General features: G+C 31.5%; 2 protein-coding genes across 2 annotated transcripts; both read left to right on the forward strand.

Annotated features, from left to right (window-relative positions):
- The first annotated feature begins 668 nt into the window (after nucleotides 1-668).
- LOC134691264 (low-density lipoprotein receptor-like) lies at nucleotides 669-3,798 on the forward strand. Its single transcript, XM_063551679.1, has 5 exons — nucleotides 669-747; nucleotides 1,441-1,509; nucleotides 1,853-1,963; nucleotides 2,762-2,893; nucleotides 3,170-3,798. The coding sequence occupies exons 2-5, from the start codon at nucleotides 1,464-1,466 to the stop codon at nucleotides 3,352-3,354; spliced, it is 474 nt and encodes a 157-aa protein (XP_063407749.1). The 5' UTR covers nucleotides 669-747; nucleotides 1,441-1,463; the 3' UTR covers nucleotides 3,355-3,798.
- Nucleotides 3,799-14,390: 10,592 nt separating this feature from the next.
- Nucleotides 14,391-18,624, forward strand: LOC134691265 (low-density lipoprotein receptor 2-like). The gene is made up of 5 exons (XM_063551680.1): nucleotides 14,391-14,465; nucleotides 15,220-15,288; nucleotides 16,116-16,226; nucleotides 17,331-17,462; nucleotides 18,023-18,624. Exons 2-5 carry the CDS (start codon nucleotides 15,243-15,245, stop codon nucleotides 18,205-18,207), a joined length of 474 nt encoding a protein of 157 aa, XP_063407750.1. The 5' UTR covers nucleotides 14,391-14,465; nucleotides 15,220-15,242; the 3' UTR covers nucleotides 18,208-18,624.
- The last annotated feature ends 1,372 nt before the right edge of the window (nucleotides 18,625-19,996 follow it).

Raw genomic sequence — 19,996 nt, forward strand, 5'->3', positions numbered from 1 at the left:
ATGACTACTCTTTTGTAAGGATTTAATATTGGTCTTGTTCTGATTAATGTATCATAGATAAACTGAAATGTAGTTTATAAAAGCAGATTAAGGGTATACACGAATGACACAGCAAGGTTAAAACATTATTGTAATTTAGGTATACGAATTTTGTCCAATTGAAATTTGTTGTTACACCATTGATTTTTTAATTCATTTGACTTAAGTAATAAATATCTGCCTCATGCGATTCTCTGATTGCTCGGTTTTGGCGTTGCTGTTTGTTCTTCTTATCAGATCTCTTTTGAAGGAGTTTTGAATTTTCAAATGATTTGGCGGCGGGCATCACAAAGTATATATGTTTATTGTCAACTGCGCAGTAAATATTGGCACCCGTAATGCTATTCTAGTCATGTTTAGAGCACGTTAACTTCCTACTCAGAAATGTAGACTTCAATTGCATGTCTAACACTGATAAATTTCTTTGAGCATTTATAATTCCCATGCTTTAAACATATCGAATTAAGTATTTGATATAAGTCTGAACATAATAATTATCAAATGTGTAAACAGGTTTCTAAAAATAAATGTAAAAACAAAGAAAATATTTGAATTCAGCATTTGTTTTGTTGAAAACTTAATTATAAAACTGCGACTTTTTAATTCGTCCAATCAAATTCAAGCCTTACCTGACTTTGATATCTTTATAAGAAACATTTGCGTTGATGAAGCAACAGTGTGCCCTGTATTGAACAATATACATCACATGTAAGTATTGAAGTAGGATATTTCGTTGAACATTATGTTTTAGTTAATTCATAATAACTATTTGTTTGTTTAAATCTTGTATGACATCGTTTGTTTTATTTTCAGTTGAATAAAGTTGAGTAATATATATGTAGTCGTGTAAGTGCGTAAGTGCTGAATGATGTTCGAATAGTCTTATTAGTATTTTGAATAGTATCTATCAGATTAAAACGTATTCAATAATGTTAATGATGTTTTTCCCATAGAAAAGATAACTTAACATGATTATTTCATTTCTTTCTCGAAATGATAATTCTGAAGATAATTTTGATTATTTTCGCAGCATATTCATATTTAAATCGCGTTTATGTTGTCTGTAAGTCAATGTATTTTATCATCTTTTGTTTTTATAAATAAGTTTTGAAGGTGGTATTATGAAAAAAAAAGTTAACCCAGAATTTCCTATCTCGCAATGGTTTGGACAAAACCGTCAAAACTCATGTGTTCGTCAACCTTGAGTTCAATTCACCACGTACATTTACAAACAACATGTACCATACCAGAAATTCAACAATCGAAATGTATGCCAATAATGCATGTCTGAATGCTTTTTATACTGGATTCATCATAAAAACGATTACATTTCTTTATGTTTATATTTAAGGTTTGTTTTGCTTTTATTCCCGATTTCAGTTATATCAGTTTTAATTTTAGAATCCTGCATCTTATTAGCAACCATGAAAGTAATACTTATATTTGGAATGTTTGTGGGAACAGCTTTATGTAAGTATCTTAATTTGCAAAGCTTCTTTGGATATTTGAGGTAACACAGTTGTCTCCATCTTGTCTAATTTACTCGTAATTATTTATATAGAAATGGTTTCTGTTTTTCGTCAACTTATTGTACTGCTCCTTGGCATCGTCTTGCCGTTTTTTAGTAATGCAAAAATAATTATAAAAAATTCGAATCGCATTTGTCTAATTTTACATTCATACTGTTGCATATATCATTGCATAAATGATTGAATTTGTTGTGTTGTTATTCTCCTAAAAATCTGTTATTCAGTTAAAAACAAAACCCTACAATTTTATGAAATTGTTTGAATATGTTAATGATCTGTTTTAGGCTGTTCTAGTGATCAGTATACGTGTGAGGACGGAGAATGTATTCCAGGGAGTTGGCAGTGTGATTCCTATGTTGATTGTAGTAAGGGAGAGGATGACATGGGCTGCACAGGTAATAATGATCTATATGGTCTATTAAAGTTGGTACGGGAGTACAAGCGAAAATTGATTGAATTTGTTCCTACTTTGCAAAAATGTAGTATATATTGTGATATATTCAAATATATAAAAGAAACAAATAGCTCAACGACAACTTTTACACACTACAGGTTGTTTTGTGAGGATAATGCAGGAAAAACATCATAACTGATTGATAGAAATGTGTGAAATATACGAGAAGACAGCTTGTGAAAATGTCTTCCTGTATTAACTTTTGCCGACTTAATTGAAAATCTAGACCTACTACTAACATTTGACAATCCGAGAGCCAAAAAAAACAAATACTACTTTAAGTGAAAATCATTCCGGGCTGTTGTTTCATAAGCTTAACGATCTGATGTTAGGTTTCTTTACATCATCAGTTGTATAAATAAAGGCAACAGTATACACGGCCCTTAAAATGAAATATGTGTATCGCGAAACATGTCACTCAGAATCTTGTTACATACATGACGTTACCACCTCATGTCAGGAATAGAGCACAGTACATATCAACATCATTTGCAAATATCAAAAGCCTCAAAATGTAGCAAACAATGTTAACTACAACATTAAAGTATAAAAATTATAAGAAATAAACTCTTTTCAAATTTAGTGCGTTCGAAGTTCTTATCGGGGTCTTTTACCAGAAACTCTCAAATCGAAACAATCAATTACCGATACTGATCACATCTAGCATTAATTCGTGTATCATTTAAAAACGTGTTAAGTTGTATTAAATTGAAAATTGTTTATTTTGAAATGTCTACAGGTTGTGACAGTGATCGTTTCCACTGCTCTGATTTTCCTCTCTGTGTTAAATGGTGGGGAGTATGTGACGGTATAGATGACTGTGGTGATAACTCAGACGAACGTGGCTGCGCTAACCTTTGCTGGTATGATTGTAAGTAAACTTATTTCCACGAAGTCAGCATAAAATAACCATTTACGATTCGGGACCTACATATTTAGTAAAATCACAAAAATACTGAGTTCCGAAGAAAATTCAAAATGGAAAGTCCTAATTTCTTTGCTATAATTTTTGTTTTAAATGAAAACAATAACAAATGAACTTCATGAAAGATATAACCTTAATGATTTGTCAGTAAACTGTTGCGGTATTCCGAAATTATTGCCGTCTCCTGATTTTGTTGACTTAGTATTGTATTTATTTACATAGTGCCATACAGCAAACGCGGTTTAACCAGTTCTAGTGCTGAGAAAGTAGTATCCAGGGGTATCAATAAAAGAGGCAAAGTAGAAGCTGCAGGAACAAACATGCACAAAAAGGAAAATGAGGCACAGAAAATAGCTAATAAAATGGAAAAGCTCAGACTGCTTAGCAGAGGAAAAGATGGCAAATAAACATGGAAAAAAAACGGACGACTTTGCTAAAAAATTGGACTTGTCAACGGACTATGGTATTTGCGTTATTTTGAAAAAATCATTTTTGATATTCTTTAGGGCTGTACTAATCTTGTCATAGCGTTGTTTGATCATTTCATGTTGTATTAATGTTAAAGTTTAATCTAACCCTTCTTTGGTAATATCTACCAAAACCTGCAGACAATATTTATTGATAATATATTTTCGTATTTTACACTCTTCAATGAAATATGAAATATAAAATGTAAGATATACCCTTTCCAATTTGTATCTTTGATTTAGAAACAAACATTTTATTGAATGTAGATTTATCTATATATTGTTTAGAGCGTTACATACGTATTTTGATGTTATTGCTATTAACAAAATCATTATTCATTCTAACTTCTGTCTTTTCTAAATAAAATCTTTCTTGCAAATGCATTGTATTTTTTTAGATACTATTAATTAAGACGTCGTTAAATAGAACTGAAAACTCAGCAGCTTATGTAATATGTTTACAGTATAAAAATAATCATACATGCAATGACTGCCAATGAGATTGGTCTCCTCCATAGACCTCTTAACCAAATGACTTTAGAATTAGCATAGCTCACTGTACAACCTTCAACAATGATTTCATTCAATATCACATAGCAACATATCAGGGACCCAAAAGTAACAAGGGTAAAACAATGCAACGAAAAAAACAATGGCCAGATTTAGGAATAAAACAAAAAGACGAAACACAAAATATATATCAGACAGAAAAATACAGAAGTTGTTGAGGTTCACATGGTTACGAGCGCCAAACATTCCCCTTATATGTGACAGTGGTGTTACAGCAAGTACACACATAACTCTCAATCGATTAGAGTAAAGATTAACAAAATCGTAAGGGTTCCGCGGAACCTAGTGTCTCGCCTATTTCATCTGTTAATCGCAGACTCAACAAAAATGAGGGAAAAAAATCATAAAAATATGCCTCTCGATACTATCTTTTGATTGTAAGAAGCTTCTATCCAAGTTTGATAAAAATCCAGGATAGTTTATGAAAATTATAAATGTTATAAAAACATTAACTGCAGACTGTATGTAATGTTAAATTGAAGAAAATGTAAGTCCATTTATAAGTAAAATACGGAAAAAATGGATTTTGTTTTACAAAATTTACTTTTGGATACTATCTCATGATCAGAAACCAGCTTTTGTCCAAGTTTGGTACAGAGTGAATGTAAAGTTTTCTGGCAAAAAACAACGTCCATTTATAAGTAAAATACGAAAAAATGGAATTCTATTTTTACAAAATTTACTAATAGATACTATTTTATCATCATAAACAAGTGTCGTAAAAATCCAGGATAGTTTAAGAAAGTTAATAAAGTTTCACTGACGCCGTCAGAATGTTTGATCGCTATGTCTCGCTTTTCGACTAATGTCGAAGGCTCGACACAAAGGTTTAATAGTTATCAAAAGTACCAGGATTATAATTTTATACGCCAGACGCGCGTTTCGTCTACATAAGACTCATCAGTGACGCTCAGATCAAAATAGTTAAAAAAGCCAAATAAATACAAAGTTGAAGAGCATTGAGGACCCAAAATTCCAAAAAGTTGTGCCAAATACGGCTAAGGTTATCTACTCCTGGGGTAAGAAAATCCTTAGTTTTTCGAAAAATTCTAAATTTTATAAACAGAAAATTTATAAAAATGACCATATAATTGATATTCATGTCAACACCGAAGTGCTGACTACTGGGCTGGTGATGCCCTCGGGGACGAAACGTCCACCAGCAGTGGCATCGACCCAGTGGTGTTAATAGTTATCAAAAGTACCAGGATTATAATTTTATACGCCAGACGCGCGTTTTGTCTACATAAGACTCATCAGTGACGCTCAGATCAAATAGTTAAAAAAGCCAAATAAATACAAAGTTGAAGAGCATTGAGGACCCAAAATTCCAAAAAGTTGTGCCAAATACGGCTAAGGTTATCTTATCCTGGGGTAAGAAAATCCTTAGTTTTTCGAAAAATTCTAAATTTTATAAACAGAAAATTTATAAAAATGACCATATAATTGATATTCATGTCAACACCGAAGTGCTGACTACTGGGCTGGTGATGCCCTCGGGGACGAAACGTCCACCAGCAGTGGCATCGACCCAGTGGTGTTAATAGTTATCAAAAGTACCAGGCCACCGTTTCACAAAGCCTTCGTAAGTTTACGTGTCATCGTAAGCCCATCGTAAATAAATCGTAGGATTTACAGCCGTTTCACAAAGCCATCGTAAGTTAAGATGATCGTAAATAATGCGTTAATCCTATGCGTAACTTACTACAGCTATACCCAGTCGTAACTCCATCGTAGCTTTTCTCCGAAAATGAATTAATCCATTTAACCTGGCTGCAGCGTTCTTTATTCTTGGTCAAGATGCCTCAAATGTTAGAAGATGAAGAAGAATCGTCAATATTATAAAACTACACTTAATTAAAGTCTATTTTCGTTTGATTATTTGTATATGCAAGCAACTTTCATAATGCAATTTCCAAATCCTAGGTATTTATAATCACTTTTACTCATCTTATTTCCTACCGGCGTCCGTCTTGACAATTTGATAAATAGGCTTTCTGTCACGTCCGCGTTCTGAAATCTATTTATAATTATATCACTACAGACACAGTGGTAATCGATAAAACGTTTATAGAAGGATGTTTTATTCCCATTTTAAAGCTATGTGTACAATATAAATCTGAAATCTGTTTCACAGTCAAACCAGATAATAATTATTCTTTGTAATTTCGGCCAAAAAAGAAATGTATTTTTTAAAATAAGAATATCGCAATAAATATCTGACTGTAATTAGTTTCGTGGTTAGATGGAACTTATTGCAGCTATTAAGATACATATATGAGGCCCCTCATGGGGGGGGGGGTCCTAGTAATCACATAATCACCATTTGTTTGCCAATATAATCACATAATCATTAAATATTTGCTTATCTTTAGTAATCAAATAATCATAAACTAAAAATACAGTTATAGGTAATCAAATAATCATGAAATATTTGGCTTAATAATCAAATAATCATTAAAAAAACGGCCAAGTAATCACATAATCAAAAAACCCATGAGGGCCCTCATATATTATATATGCCTTTCGAGTGACTATTTTTAGATCGAATTTAATGTAGATCATATATACCAAAACTAATAGAGGGTAAGCTGCAGATCAATAAGATTTTGTGTAGATGCGACATGTCTTCAAAAATTAATACAGTAGAAAAATAATTTGGAAGGGGGAGGGGAAGTTAAAGATTGAAAAGTAAAGCATTTTTTTTCTGTTTCCTTTATTATTTAATAGATCGAAACAAGTGCCTGTGCACATCTCTCCTCGGTCCGTCTTCTTTTAAGCATATATGTTATTTAGGGAAAGAAAGACAATTATTCTATACACAATAGCCGTTTTAGCTATACAAAACAGTTGGACATGTAGGTTATACGTTAATAAAACAGCAATCAAATGACAAAGACGAACTAAGGACATCCAGAAGGCAACATAGTATAGTATAGTTTTCAACAATATAGATAGATGTCTATGTTACAGACCATATGAGTATTTGTACCGTACGCGTACTTTTTCAAAATACGCGGCATACGTCGGACTGTTCGCGTACGGTCTGTCAGATTTTAAGGTCAAGTTTTAATACAAATAAATATGTGACAGATCAACACGACATAAATCTCGAATTGATATAAAAAGTTCAATTGTAATTGGAATAAAAACTTATTGTTTTGACTATTTTAATAGGTCGCGTTAATTTAATATGGTAAGGGTCTGTATTTAGCATGAAATTCAATTTTGCTCACTGAATTGAAGCCGACAAAATGTGGATGAAAGGTTTTTAGAATATTTAGGATTTTTATCTAGAAAAAAGTCAAAACAGCTAGTGAGACAACAGGTCAATTTCTAGTTTTAATATAAAAATAAAATTTGATAGAAACGTTAACGATATAAAAAAAATAACAATAAATAGCAACTCTCCAAATAATGTAACAATCTAGGTAAAAAAGGAAGTAGTCTAAATGAAAAAAAAGTTAATAATTTAAAATTACCAATTTTTAAATACATAAACGCGTATTTCCCGCTTTACATAACACTACAAGAAACTTTCCTAGGAGCCGTGGATTGCGAAATATCGTCTGCATATTTCTAAAATATTTACGTAAATTGATGGCGTCGTGTGTTAAAACATTTATCGGCCAATCAAATCGGTATATATTATTTAATATTCACGGTTGGGAACCCCTCTAATCCGAACTCCTGCGTCGTAAAAATTACATGCTTTGCATATTCTTTAGCTTTTTTGTACTTAGTAGGCAACCCTTTTTGTTGGTTGGTTGTATCATAATATTCTAATTCACCGACTTTTAAAAGAGACCACCAAAACTCTACTTGTGGATACTCTTATGGTATTGAGCATCCTATCCCATGAATAAGCGCTTGAATACTAGTACCAGATATTTATTTGAAATAACCCAAGATATCTGAGTTTGTGAATGAGGTTTACAGCATAGACGATAATGCCCCCCCCCCCAAAAAAAAAGAGAAAAAAGAGTGAGAATATAAAGTAAAGTTGACAAAATAACTATACTCTGCGTTTTCTGCATATATATACCAAATTAAATATTGATATACATATATCATTTGGAATGAAATGTTGGACTAGTCCTTATCAGAACTGGTTCACTGATTTTAGCCATGCAAATTATGTTCATTAATAAGCATCAGTATTTTCGTCCACTATTCGAGACTTACATGTAGTTAATCTTAAATCCTTCTCCTACATTGTGTCAATAATAATTACAACAATGAAATTCCGTGAAAGAGTTCCGACAAAAATAACCATTGACAACAAAAAGCTCTGTACAGCTGAAAAAAACAACATACAACAACTAGTCATACAATCAAAGAGCTATAATTCTCGATTTTTGGAACGAAGCATGCAAACAAAGAACAGAAACAGTTGAAGAGCTATCAGACCAAATAGAACCTAATAAATAGCCAAATCGTGCAGACGAAGATCAACTTTGTCTAATGGAGTTGAAACCTTATTAAAAAGAATGTTTGGTATGATTGCCAATGAGACAACTTCCCACAAAATGACTCAAACATTAACAACTATAGATCACCGTACGACTTTCAACAATGATCCATACCGCATAGTCGGCTATAAAAGGCCCCGATAAGACTGTAAAACAATTCAAACGAGAAAACTAACGGCCTTATTTATGTAAAAAAAAAATTAACGAAAAACAAATATGTAACACATAAACAAACGACAACCGCTGATTTACAGCCTCCTGACTAGGGACATGCACATTAAATAATGTGGTGGGGTTAAACATGTTACCGGGATCCCAACCCTCCCCCTAACCTGGCCCGGACAGTGGTACAACAGAACAACATAAGAACGAACTATAAAAATCAGTTGAAAAAGGCTTAACTCATCAGATGGACAAAAATACATGTGGACAAGGCCGGGTACTTATACATCCCGACACTAAAAGTCACAATGAATAGATCTGAGAGTACTTAGATTCTTAATAATTTGAAACTTTATATTCTTTCGCCGGAATGATTCCTACGTCCTAAGTTTCATATTTGAGAGATCCATTATTCATTCCAATTTAAAAAACAAAAAACAACAAAAAATATATTTTATATATAGATCTGGAAGACGAATGCTTTTTTAGGGGTTGGGGAAAACCTATTTTTCTTTCACTACAAATAAAAGTTAAAAAAATTAAAATTAAAATCCTCCAAAACGATTTTTTTGATAAGCATTTTTTTTTCTATATTGGGCTATCAATAATAAATATAATCTGTTCTGATGATAAAAATTTTACTTTGTCAGATTCCAGATAACTCTTAATGTCGGATAACTAATAATGCTGTACATGTTATAAAACTTTATGCTCAGCGCTAGCTTCTCGTTACTTTTTCCTCATATATTACAAACTAGATAAGATCAGATATATTTAATTTCATCTAATCTACTGCTTAAATTGTTACAAGTAAGCTAAGTTAAAATATTTATATTTTTCTGTGTTTTGTTTCAATCAAACATTTAACAAAATTGATAAATGGTTTAATTTGTGTAGTGCAAATTCTAAAGGGACACATAATTTAAAGTATAAGCATATTTTTAATGTTGAAAAGGTAGAGAATGGCTAAAAGAATTACAGACCAAAGAAATGCGCCCCTCCCCTTTTTCGTTGCCCCTTATCTAAAACCCTCACTGTGTCGGACAGTTTCGTTGAATATATTTGACTGTTTTTGTCTCCAAAAGGAATATTGGTACAAAGTGTTTGTAATATATGTATTTTAAATTACTGACAAGGTGAACACAAAGAAAAATATTGCTTGACTCACGGCAAAGTTTGCTATGTATTCTAAACAAATTAAAATCGTAAAAAAATCATTTGTGTTTAATCCATTCAATAATGAAAAAGAACCTCACTAAAAATATGGCCAAATAAACAATTAAACTTCAGACATTTCTGCATCTTATGGTATTGATTTTATAAAAATCACTCATAGACTTACTTGGTAATTTTTATTTTGAAAAATACCGATTTTAGTTCAATGATCGGACATTTTATGAGTGGGAATTCACTTTTGTCCTATGACTGTAAGCGTCATTTATCTTGAATTAATATTGAAAACGGACTAAAATTCTTTAGTTGGTATACAAATATCGCCATAATTCGCCATCCATAATAAGTATTTAAGAAAATGTTTATTTGGCACGCCATACTCGATAAAAGTGCGGACGTGAAAGAAAGCACTCTTCTCGGTTTACGATACACTTACGATGATAAACACGACGTAACTTGCGATCAACTTAGTAGTTCTCTACGATGCCTTTGTGAAACACACGTAACGGGAACGTAGAACCACACGTAAACCGATCGTAAACTGATACGATCATCGTAAGTTAAGAAGGCTTTGTGAAACGGTGGCCAGGATTATAATTTTATACGCCAGACGCGCGTTTCGTCTACATAAGACTCATCAGTGACGCTCAGATCAAAATAGCTAAAAAAGCCAAATAAATACAAAGTTGAAGAGCATTGAGGACCCAAAATTCCAAAAAGTTGTGCCAAATACGGCTAAGTTTATCTACTCCTGGGGTAAGAAAATCCTTAGTTTTTCGAAAAATTCTAAATTTTATAAACAGAAAATTTATCAAAATGACCATATAATTGATATTCATGTCAACACCGAAGTGCTGACTACTTGGCTGGTGATGCCCTCGGGGACGAAACGTCCACCAGCAGTGGCATCGACCCAGTGGTGTTAATAGTTATCAAAAGTACCAGGATTATAATTTTATACGCCAGACGCGCGTTTCGTCTACATAAGACTCATCAGTGACGCTCAGATCAAAATAGTTAAAAAAGCCAAATAAATACAAAGTTCAAGAGCATTGAGGACCCAAAATTCCAAAAAGTTGTGCCAAATACGGCTAAGGTTATCTACTCCTGGGGTAAGAAAATCCTTAGTTTTTCGAAAAATTCTAAATTTTATAAACAGAAAATTTATAAAAATTACCATATAATTGATATTCATGTCAACACCGAAGTGCTGACTACTGGGCTGGTGATGCCCTCGGGGACGAAACGTCCACCAGCAGTGGCATCGACCCAGTGGTGTTAATAGTTATCAAAAGTACCAGGATTATAATTTTATACGCCAGACGCGCGTTTCGTCTACATAAGACTCATCAGTGACGCTCAGATCAAAATAGTTAAAAAAGCCAAATAAATACAAAGTTGAAGAGCATTGAGGACCCAAAATTCCAAAAAGTTGTGCCAAATACGGCTAAGGTTATCTATTCCTGGGGTAAGAAAATCCTTAGTTTTTCGAAAAATTCTAAATTTTATAAACAGAAAATTTATAAAAATTACCATATAATTGATATTCATGTCAACACCGAAGTGCTGACTACTGGGCTGGTGATGCTTTTTAAGTTTCTTCTGTATCTACAACCATTAATATTCATGTGTGTATAGCAATAATATTTCTGATTATTTCATTTACAAATTCAAAATTGTTACCGATAAAACAATATACAAAGATATAATTACAGTGTTAAGTTGTATCATTTTACAACTATCTGTTTATTTTAGGCATCTAAATGTTTACTCTGATCTTATCAAAATTGCCGGGCTCGATTATCAACAACATTTGACCTTGACCTTATTTTCTAGGGAACTCAAATAAATAGACAATAGGTTTATACGGCTTACGGTTAATGAGTCACAATAACATATCGGCAAAAGGAATACAACTCTTGAAACATTCCACCGGATTGCTTTGATTCATATAAAAAAAAAAACTGAGGGTGTAACCAATAATTAGGAAAAATAATTTTGTCGTTATCTTTTGGGGTAACAGAGGAGACATACTTATAAGAAAAAACAGAGTTTGAGGAGATCAATCTTACAAAACAAGTCGTTGGCTAAACGAGATAAGTTTTAAAGTTCAGAAACTCTCGGTATAAAATTCAATATATTCAAGTGACATCTTGCATAACATCGCAAGAAAAGGGTTAGTCCGAAGGAGAAATTGTCAGAAGGTGTTGTTCAGTATACTTGTAAATTACACACTTAACATAAACAAAATTTTTATAACTGTCGTCATCTTTTAAAATGTTAAAATTAATTGTAAAGAAAAATATTTTAAATGTACTCCTTTTTTCTTTTTTTGGTCTTTTTTTTTTGCAAGGTCGTTATTAGTTTATTTTCAACTTCTAATCTTGAGTTATAGTTATTTATATCTCTAAGTATAGCTCAAAATATGGAAATGTGAAAACACGTTGAAAACTTGTACGTAAATGTTTTTTTTTATTTGAACGCTTTAATACTCGAATCAAATAATAGATTTAACAATTTTCTGTTTCTATCCCTTTGATTTATCAATAAAACAATTATAGGAGACATAAGAAACATGGTTCAAGGTCATATGTGTATGATGGTGTGAATTGTATAGTCTTTCAATATAAAAGAATTGGTCAAAACAAAAAGATTGACGAAAATGACACCACAATAACAGAAGAAAAAATACATAAATACCCGCATCGCTTCAAAATTATTTGTACAAAATCTTTTAACAAAGTACGTTATTAGATCCGATTGAATGTGTGTAGATATCAAAAATATTTAGAAATTTTGTAAATTTACACAAAGGGTAACATATATCGCAATATAGTTCGCACACATAAACAAATCGACATACTAGTGTTGATATGTATAATTGCAGTATATGAATTTTATCAATTTAAACATACAAATCAATGAACTAAAATTTTAAGAACAATTACCCTTTAAAAGATGATTCAAAATTTTGAACACTTGATAAATTGGTATTAATGATGATGTATTGTCTTAAAATATAACATACACTAGTTACTAGTATAGTGTTCACTCTTCTCGCGGATATTTATTCAGCTATAGAAATCAAGCACGGACATCATACCGACATTATCGTCAATAGAATTTAATAAAGCAGACATGATATTTAGTTCAAAGTGAGTAATTAAAAACAAATACATGACAAAAACAAGAAACACATTCAACTTAAGTTTGTTCTTTTACATTTCTCGATGATTTAGATGGCAATAGTCCTGTTGAAAGGATACATATAAGATTGGGGAAAGTAGGAACTAGTTTATAAAACAGAGGTGTTTATAACCTGTTTTTTTTTATTTTCATATTTTTAGCGATTAGTCAGAAGGCAATATGATAAAATATACTAGCAAGTGGGAAATAAAAATGAATCACTATGCCAAAGACAGAACAAACATAATAATGTGTCATAAAGTACTAGCAATTTTGAATGCTAAACACTGTTTTGTTTGCTCTTACAATACTGAATAATTCCTGGATTTTCATAAATATTTTCGAAACAAATGATTATTTAAGCGAGCATAGTTTAACCCTTCTTTCAACATAGTTATCTGACAAATATTTACTTGTATGCATTTATGTTTACGGTCAATTGTCAAGTATTATAGACTCTGCATGCGTTGTCATGGTTGCGAACGAAAAGCATATGGTAGATTCAACTCCTCCACAATTTGACTGTTTACCAATAAAGGTTTCTGAACCACATGAAAAAAAGAATATTCTATACCAAACAACATGTTCAAAAACACACACACAAACGAAACGAAGAATACTCCATACTGAATAACATGTTTTAAACACACACACACACACACACACACACACACACACACACACAACAGCAACAACAACAACAACAACAACATCAACAACAAACAGAATAAATTGAAAAAGGAAGTTGTATCAATGGATGACTACTCTTTTTGTCAGGATTTAAAATTGGTCTTGTTCTGATTTATTTATCTTAGATAAACTGAAACGTAGTTTATAAAAGCAAATTAAGGGTATACACCAATGACACAGCAAGGTTAAAACATCATTGTAATTTAGGTATACGAATGTTGTCCTATTGAAATTTGTTATGACACGACTATTTTTTATAATTAATTTGACTTAAGTAATAAATATCTGTCTCATGCGAAGCTCTGATTGCTTCGTTTGTTCTTCTTATCAGATTTCTTTTAATTGAGTACTGAATTTTCAAATGATTTGGCCGCGGGCGTCACTGAGTAGATAATTATTGTCAGATGCGCAGTAAGTATTGGCACTCGTAATGATATTCTAATCATGTTAAACACACGTTACTTCGAATTCCTACTCAGTAATGTATACTTCAATTGCATGTCTTAGCTCTCATAAATTTCTTTGAAGATTTATAATTCCCAAGCTTAAAACATATCGAATTAAGTATTTGATATAAAAGTCTGAAGATAGCAAATATTTAATATGTAAACAGGTATCTGTAAATAAATGTAAAAAATGTGCATTCAGCATTTGTTTTGTTAAAACATTAATTGAAAAATTGCGACTTATTAATTTGTCCAATCAAATTCAAGCCTTACCTGACTTTGATATCTTTATAAGAAACATTTGCGTTTATGAAGCAACAGTCTGGCCTGGATAAAACCATATACAACACATGTAAGTATTGAAGTAGGATATTTTGTTAAATTTTTATTTATAGTTAATTTATAATAAATGTTTCTTTGTTTGAACCTAGTCTATCTGACATCGTTTGTTTTATTTTAAGTTTTATAAAGTTCAGAAATATATATGTACTCGTGTAATTTCGTATTCAGTGGTGACTGATGGTTTAATAGTCTAATTAGTATTTTAAATAGTGTCTATCAGATTAAAATGAATTCAAAAATGTTAATGATGTTTTTTCCATAAAAAAAATGAACTAAACATGATTATTTCATTTCTTTCTCGAATGGATCAATCTGAAGATAATTTTGTTAATATGCGCAATATATTTATATTTGAATCGCGTTAAGTTGACAAGTTAAAACCTTTGAAATACCATTAACAAAACAGACAAGTTGTTGTAGTTTTAATCTTGGATAAAATAATATCACGAATTCAAAGTAAATGCATTTAATCACATTTTGTTTTTATAAATAAGTTTTCAAAGTTGTATTATAAAAAAAACAAGTTACACCCAGGATTTCTTATCTCGCAATGGTTTGAACAACACCGTTCAAACTTATGTGTTTGTCATCTAAGTATAATTCACCACATACATTTGCAAACAATTGGGCATGAACAAAATCAGATATTCCACAATCACAAATTTTGCCAATAATGACTGAATGACGATAAACTTTTCTGTGTTAGTATTGAAGGTTTGTTAATCTTTTATTCCTTATTTCAACCATATTAGTTTTGATTTTAGAAACCTGCATCATAATAGCCACCATGAAAGTAATACTATTGTTTGGACTGTTTGTGGGAACAGCTTTTTGTAAGTATCTTAATTAACAAAGTATCTTTAATTATTTGTGGTGACAAAGTGGTCTATATCACAGCACTGTTTTATGACAGGATGAAATCTTAATGAGACAGGCCCAAGTTACGTTAAGTGCAAACGGTTTAAATTGAAAGATTTTGCAATATATAATATTTAAAGCAAGAAACTCATAAAAGTTTCGTCAATCTTTGAATGTTTATCAGATATATGTATCAGTAAAATTCGACATTTAATCATTCATGGTTTCGTTAAACAGCTTTCTTGATTTGAATTGAAAATAAAATGTGTGTCCCTTTCGGATTTAAACTGCTGACAGTTTCGGAGACTTATCATTTTTGTGTAAGGTTTTTGTCGCTAGATCTTTATGTTATCAATAAACTGTATAGGTCCTGTGTTCTATACAATGTTAACCATTTGGTAATTTTTCATTTAACAAATAGTTTCTGTTTTTCGTTAACTTATGTTTTGTACTGCCAATTGAAAACTTCTGTCCGTTTTTAGAAACTCAAAAATGTTTGACAATGATTCGAGTCTAATTAAAAAATTGCGTTTTGTCTGTTGTATTAGATATCAAATAAAAATGAAGGAGAATTTTTGTCTATGCTTTTAATATGTGTGTCGAACTACGCATTAATACTGTATCATATAACACTGCATGAATGATTGAATAAACAGTGTTTACTATTCTCCTCATGATACATCTTTAGTTTGTAGCATATATATCATTAGGTCTGTTATGTATTTAAACCCATTTAAAAATAAAACCGTAAAATATGTACAATCATGTTAAGTTGTTTGATAAAGTTAATAATCTGTTTCAGGCTGTTCATATGATCAGTATACGTGTGACGACGGAACATGTATTTCGGATACTTATCAGTGTGATTCCTGGGTTGATTGCAGTAAAGGAGAGGATGACATGGGCTGTACAGGTAATAACACTCTATAGCTGCTGGTGGAGATTTATTTCCCCGAGGGTATCACCAGCCCAGTAGTCAGCACTTCTGTGTTGACTTGAGTTATCATTGATATGTTCATAACCATCCAATTAACTGTTTACAAAAGTTTGAATTTTTGAAAAAATAAGGTTTTTCTACCTCAGGATTAGATTACCTTAGCTGTATTTTGGCACTACTTTTAGGAATTTTTGGTCCTCAGTGCTCTTCAACTTCGTACTTTATTTAGACTTTTCAACATTTTTTTATTCGAGCGTCACTGATGAGTCTTTTGTAGACAAAATGCGCGTCTGGCGTAAATATAAAATTTTAATCCTGGTATCTATGATAAGTTTATTCGCATGGGAATACACACGATACATGATTGGATTTGTCCATACGTTGTCAAAATGCAGTATCTAGGGTTGAATATTCAAAAATATAAAAGAAAAATAGCTCAACGCGAACTTTTTTTTCACACTACAGGTTGTTTGAGGGGGAAATACAGGAAAAACATCATAACTGATCGATAGAATTGTGTGAAAAATGCAAGAAGACAGCTTTTAGAAAATGTGTTTTAAATATCAAAAACAACATAAAAATAAAACTTATCGTGATTCCCTACTGCTACATAAAATAGAATAATTTTATATAGATTCCTTTATAGATTTAACTATTTCAGAGTTACCTGCCCTTTATACACTTATTTGATGAAAACAAATCTAGCAAAATGTTTCGGAAAAAAAGTTAGTATAAAATAAAATCGTAAAATGTTTTCATTTGAATATAAATGAATGTTTAAGGTTGTGACAGTGATCGTTTCTCCTGCGGAAATGGTGTCTTATGTGTTAAATGGTGGGGAGTATGTGACGGTATAGATGATATGGTATACTGTTTACAGTATGTATCAAACAAGTAAAGGATTTTCTTTCTGCAACATATTGTTTCAAACAGCATTCATCTAAATAGAAGCTGACGACGAACAACACATAAGTTTATACAACTTTTACTGATACTATTCACATCTGGTATTAGATGTATCAATGAAAAAACGTATTAAATTGTATCAAATCGAAACTGAATATTTTAAAATGCCTACAGGTTGTGACGGTGACCGTTTCAAATGCTCTAATGATCTTTTCTGTGTTAAATGGTGGGGAGTATGCGACGGTACAGATGACTGTGGTGATAACTCAGACGAACGTGGCTGCGCTAACCTTTGCTGGTATGATTGTAAGTAAACTTATTTCCCTGAGGGAAAATATTTTCTCCGTTATTTGTTCTTGCAAGAGCCATCTACGATGCGGGAACTTCAAATCAAGATTGGATTCGTCATACTGGATAACTATTCGTCATACTGAATAACTGATCGTATCTATTTTAACTCTGAGACAAAAAAAATATATTTATTTAATTTGTATTCTACTGAAGAAGAAAAAACCTGCTTAACTAGAGATGAGTTCACTTCCTGTTGTTGTTATATTCTAGATATAGTAAAAAAAAAAGTAATATTTTTAAAATTTGCAAGTTAATGTCACATGATCATCGTGATCATTTGGTCATTTATTGATATAATATAAATTCATCTTTTTTATGCTTATCATTGTAGCCATTTTTAATTCCAAATAAAAAGAAATATCGAATGAATATCAGACATATTTTAACCATAACAATTTGTCAGTAAGCGAATGTAGCATTGGGCAATACTCTCCCTCTCCTGACTTTGTTATCATCATCAAATAACATTACTATTGTCTGACGTTGACCTTATATTGTATTTGTTTTACACACAGTGCCATACAGTAAACGCGGTTTAACCAGTTCTAGTGCTGAAAAAGTAGTATCAAGGGGTATCAATAAAAGAGGGAAAGTAGCAGCTGCAGGAACAAACGTGCACAAAAAGGAAAACGAGGCACAGAAAATAGCTAATAAAATGGAAAAGCTCAGGCTTCTTAGCAGAGGAAAAGATGGCAAATAAACATGATAAAGAACGGAAAACTTTGCTTACAAATTGGACTTGTCAACGGACTTTGATAATTATAATATTTTGAAAAAATCATTTTTAATACTCTTTAATGCTGTATTAACCTTATCATACTGTTGTTTAACCACTACATGTTGTATTAGTGTTTAAGTTTAAGCTAAAATTTCTTTAATAATATCTTTCAAAAGCTGCAGAAAAAAAATTATTGATAATATATGCTCGTATTTTCCACGCTTATTGTAAGATACTTTCAAGTTGTATCTTTGATTTAGAAACAATCATTTTATTGAATGAATATTCATATATACTGTTTAGAGCGTTAAATAAGTATTTTGAATGTTATTGGAATTTAAAAAATCATTATTCATTGTAACTTCTGTCTTTTCTGAATAAAATCTTTCTTGCAAATAATTTTTTTTTTTTTTTTAAATATGATTGATCAAAACCTCATTAAATCGAACTTAACACTAAGCGAATAATGTTAAATGCATATATGTAAAAATAGAAATACATGATATGATTGCAAATGATACAGAGACCAAATGTTGTTGAAGTAAGAAACGATAGGTCACAGAACCAATATCGCATACCAAGCTATAAATTGATCAAAAATCACAAAGATAAAATAATTTGAACGAAAAAACGAAGGCATGATTCATTTACAAAACAATAAAAGAAACAAATGATAAAGGCAACAACCCCTGCTTTACAGGCTTATGACGTGGGACGGGAACAAACAAAAGATGGAAGAATAACATGGTTCTCATGCCCTTCCTTAATCGTGTGTATAACAGCACAGCATATGACCAAACTACAAAAAGATCGGTTGAAAATAGAGTGACGAATCTGATCAATGGAAAGCAAAACTTTTTTTAGCCAACAATAAAAACTTAATACACAAAGTGCAGACCTTAAGATACTATCAGTAACTGAAAGATTATTCAAGGCCAATATCAAATAATACAACAACATGTATCTAGATTGACATATTTATCATTAAACATCGAAAATCCTATGTTTTTATTGGAAAACAATAATTATCAAATGGTGAAAAACATAATCTCGTTCATTGTGAAAATATAGGTATCAACCTAATGAGGTGACCGCTGTAAGAGTAGGCCTTGAGACTTCACCTTCAAAAAAGAAAACGTTAACGATAGAGGACAAAACTCACCCTTTTTTCATAAATACTTTCTGGCCTTTTTACGTCTGTTGCATAATCTGTTTGATGTGAAATCATTGATTCTTACGCATCAAAAAAAAAATTACATGTTCTTTTGGCTGTCGATTTACAGTTATGTCATTGGCGTTTGATCTTCTGACAGACACTAAACTAAACAATAAAATCGTTATCATAGGTTCCAGGTTTAACATTTGATACGCCAGAGGCGTGTTTCGTCTACATAAGACGCATCATTGACACTCAGATCAAAATAGTAAGAAAGCCAAATAAAGTTAAGAGCATTGTTAACTCAAAATTCCAAAAGGTTGTACCAAGTACAACTAATGTCATCAATGCCTGAGATAAAACAATCTTTAGTATTTCGAATAATTCATACTTTTGCAAACAGTTGATTTATAAACAAATGACCATATAATTGATATTCAAGTCAATCCCGAAGTGCTGACTACTAGGAAAAAACATTATAAGAACAATGCGTCAGTGTAACCACTTGGGTTTGAAGAATGTAAACAGTCATGAATCAAAACCGATCTTAAAGTTGTCCTTTACTGTCGCTTGGTATTTTGTGTTATTACCCTGATTTCGTATAAAAATATATAG

Source organism: Mytilus trossulus, chromosome 11, assembly GCF_036588685.1.
Source record: "Mytilus trossulus isolate FHL-02 chromosome 11, PNRI_Mtr1.1.1.hap1, whole genome shotgun sequence".
NCBI lineage: Eukaryota > Metazoa > Mollusca > Bivalvia > Mytilida > Mytilidae > Mytilus > Mytilus trossulus.

Excerpts from the sequence above, each read along its gene's own strand:
- LOC134691265 (XM_063551680.1), top strand. The coding sequence starts at position 15,243 with ATGAAAGTAATACTATTGTTTGGACTGTTTGTGGGAACAGCTTTTT. Across the intron at positions 15,289-16,115 it reads GTTTGTGGGAACAGCTTTTT|GCTGTTCATATGATCAGTAT; the intron begins GTAAGTATCTTA and ends AATCTGTTTCAG. Across the intron at positions 17,463-18,022 it reads TAACCTTTGCTGGTATGATT|TGCCATACAGTAAACGCGGT; the intron begins GTAAGTAAACTT and ends TTTTACACACAG.
- LOC134691264 (XM_063551679.1), top strand. The coding sequence starts at position 1,464 with ATGAAAGTAATACTTATATTTGGAATGTTTGTGGGAACAGCTTTAT. Across the intron at positions 1,510-1,852 it reads GTTTGTGGGAACAGCTTTAT|GCTGTTCTAGTGATCAGTAT; the intron begins GTAAGTATCTTA and ends GATCTGTTTTAG. Across the intron at positions 2,894-3,169 it reads TAACCTTTGCTGGTATGATT|TGCCATACAGCAAACGCGGT; the intron begins GTAAGTAAACTT and ends TTATTTACATAG.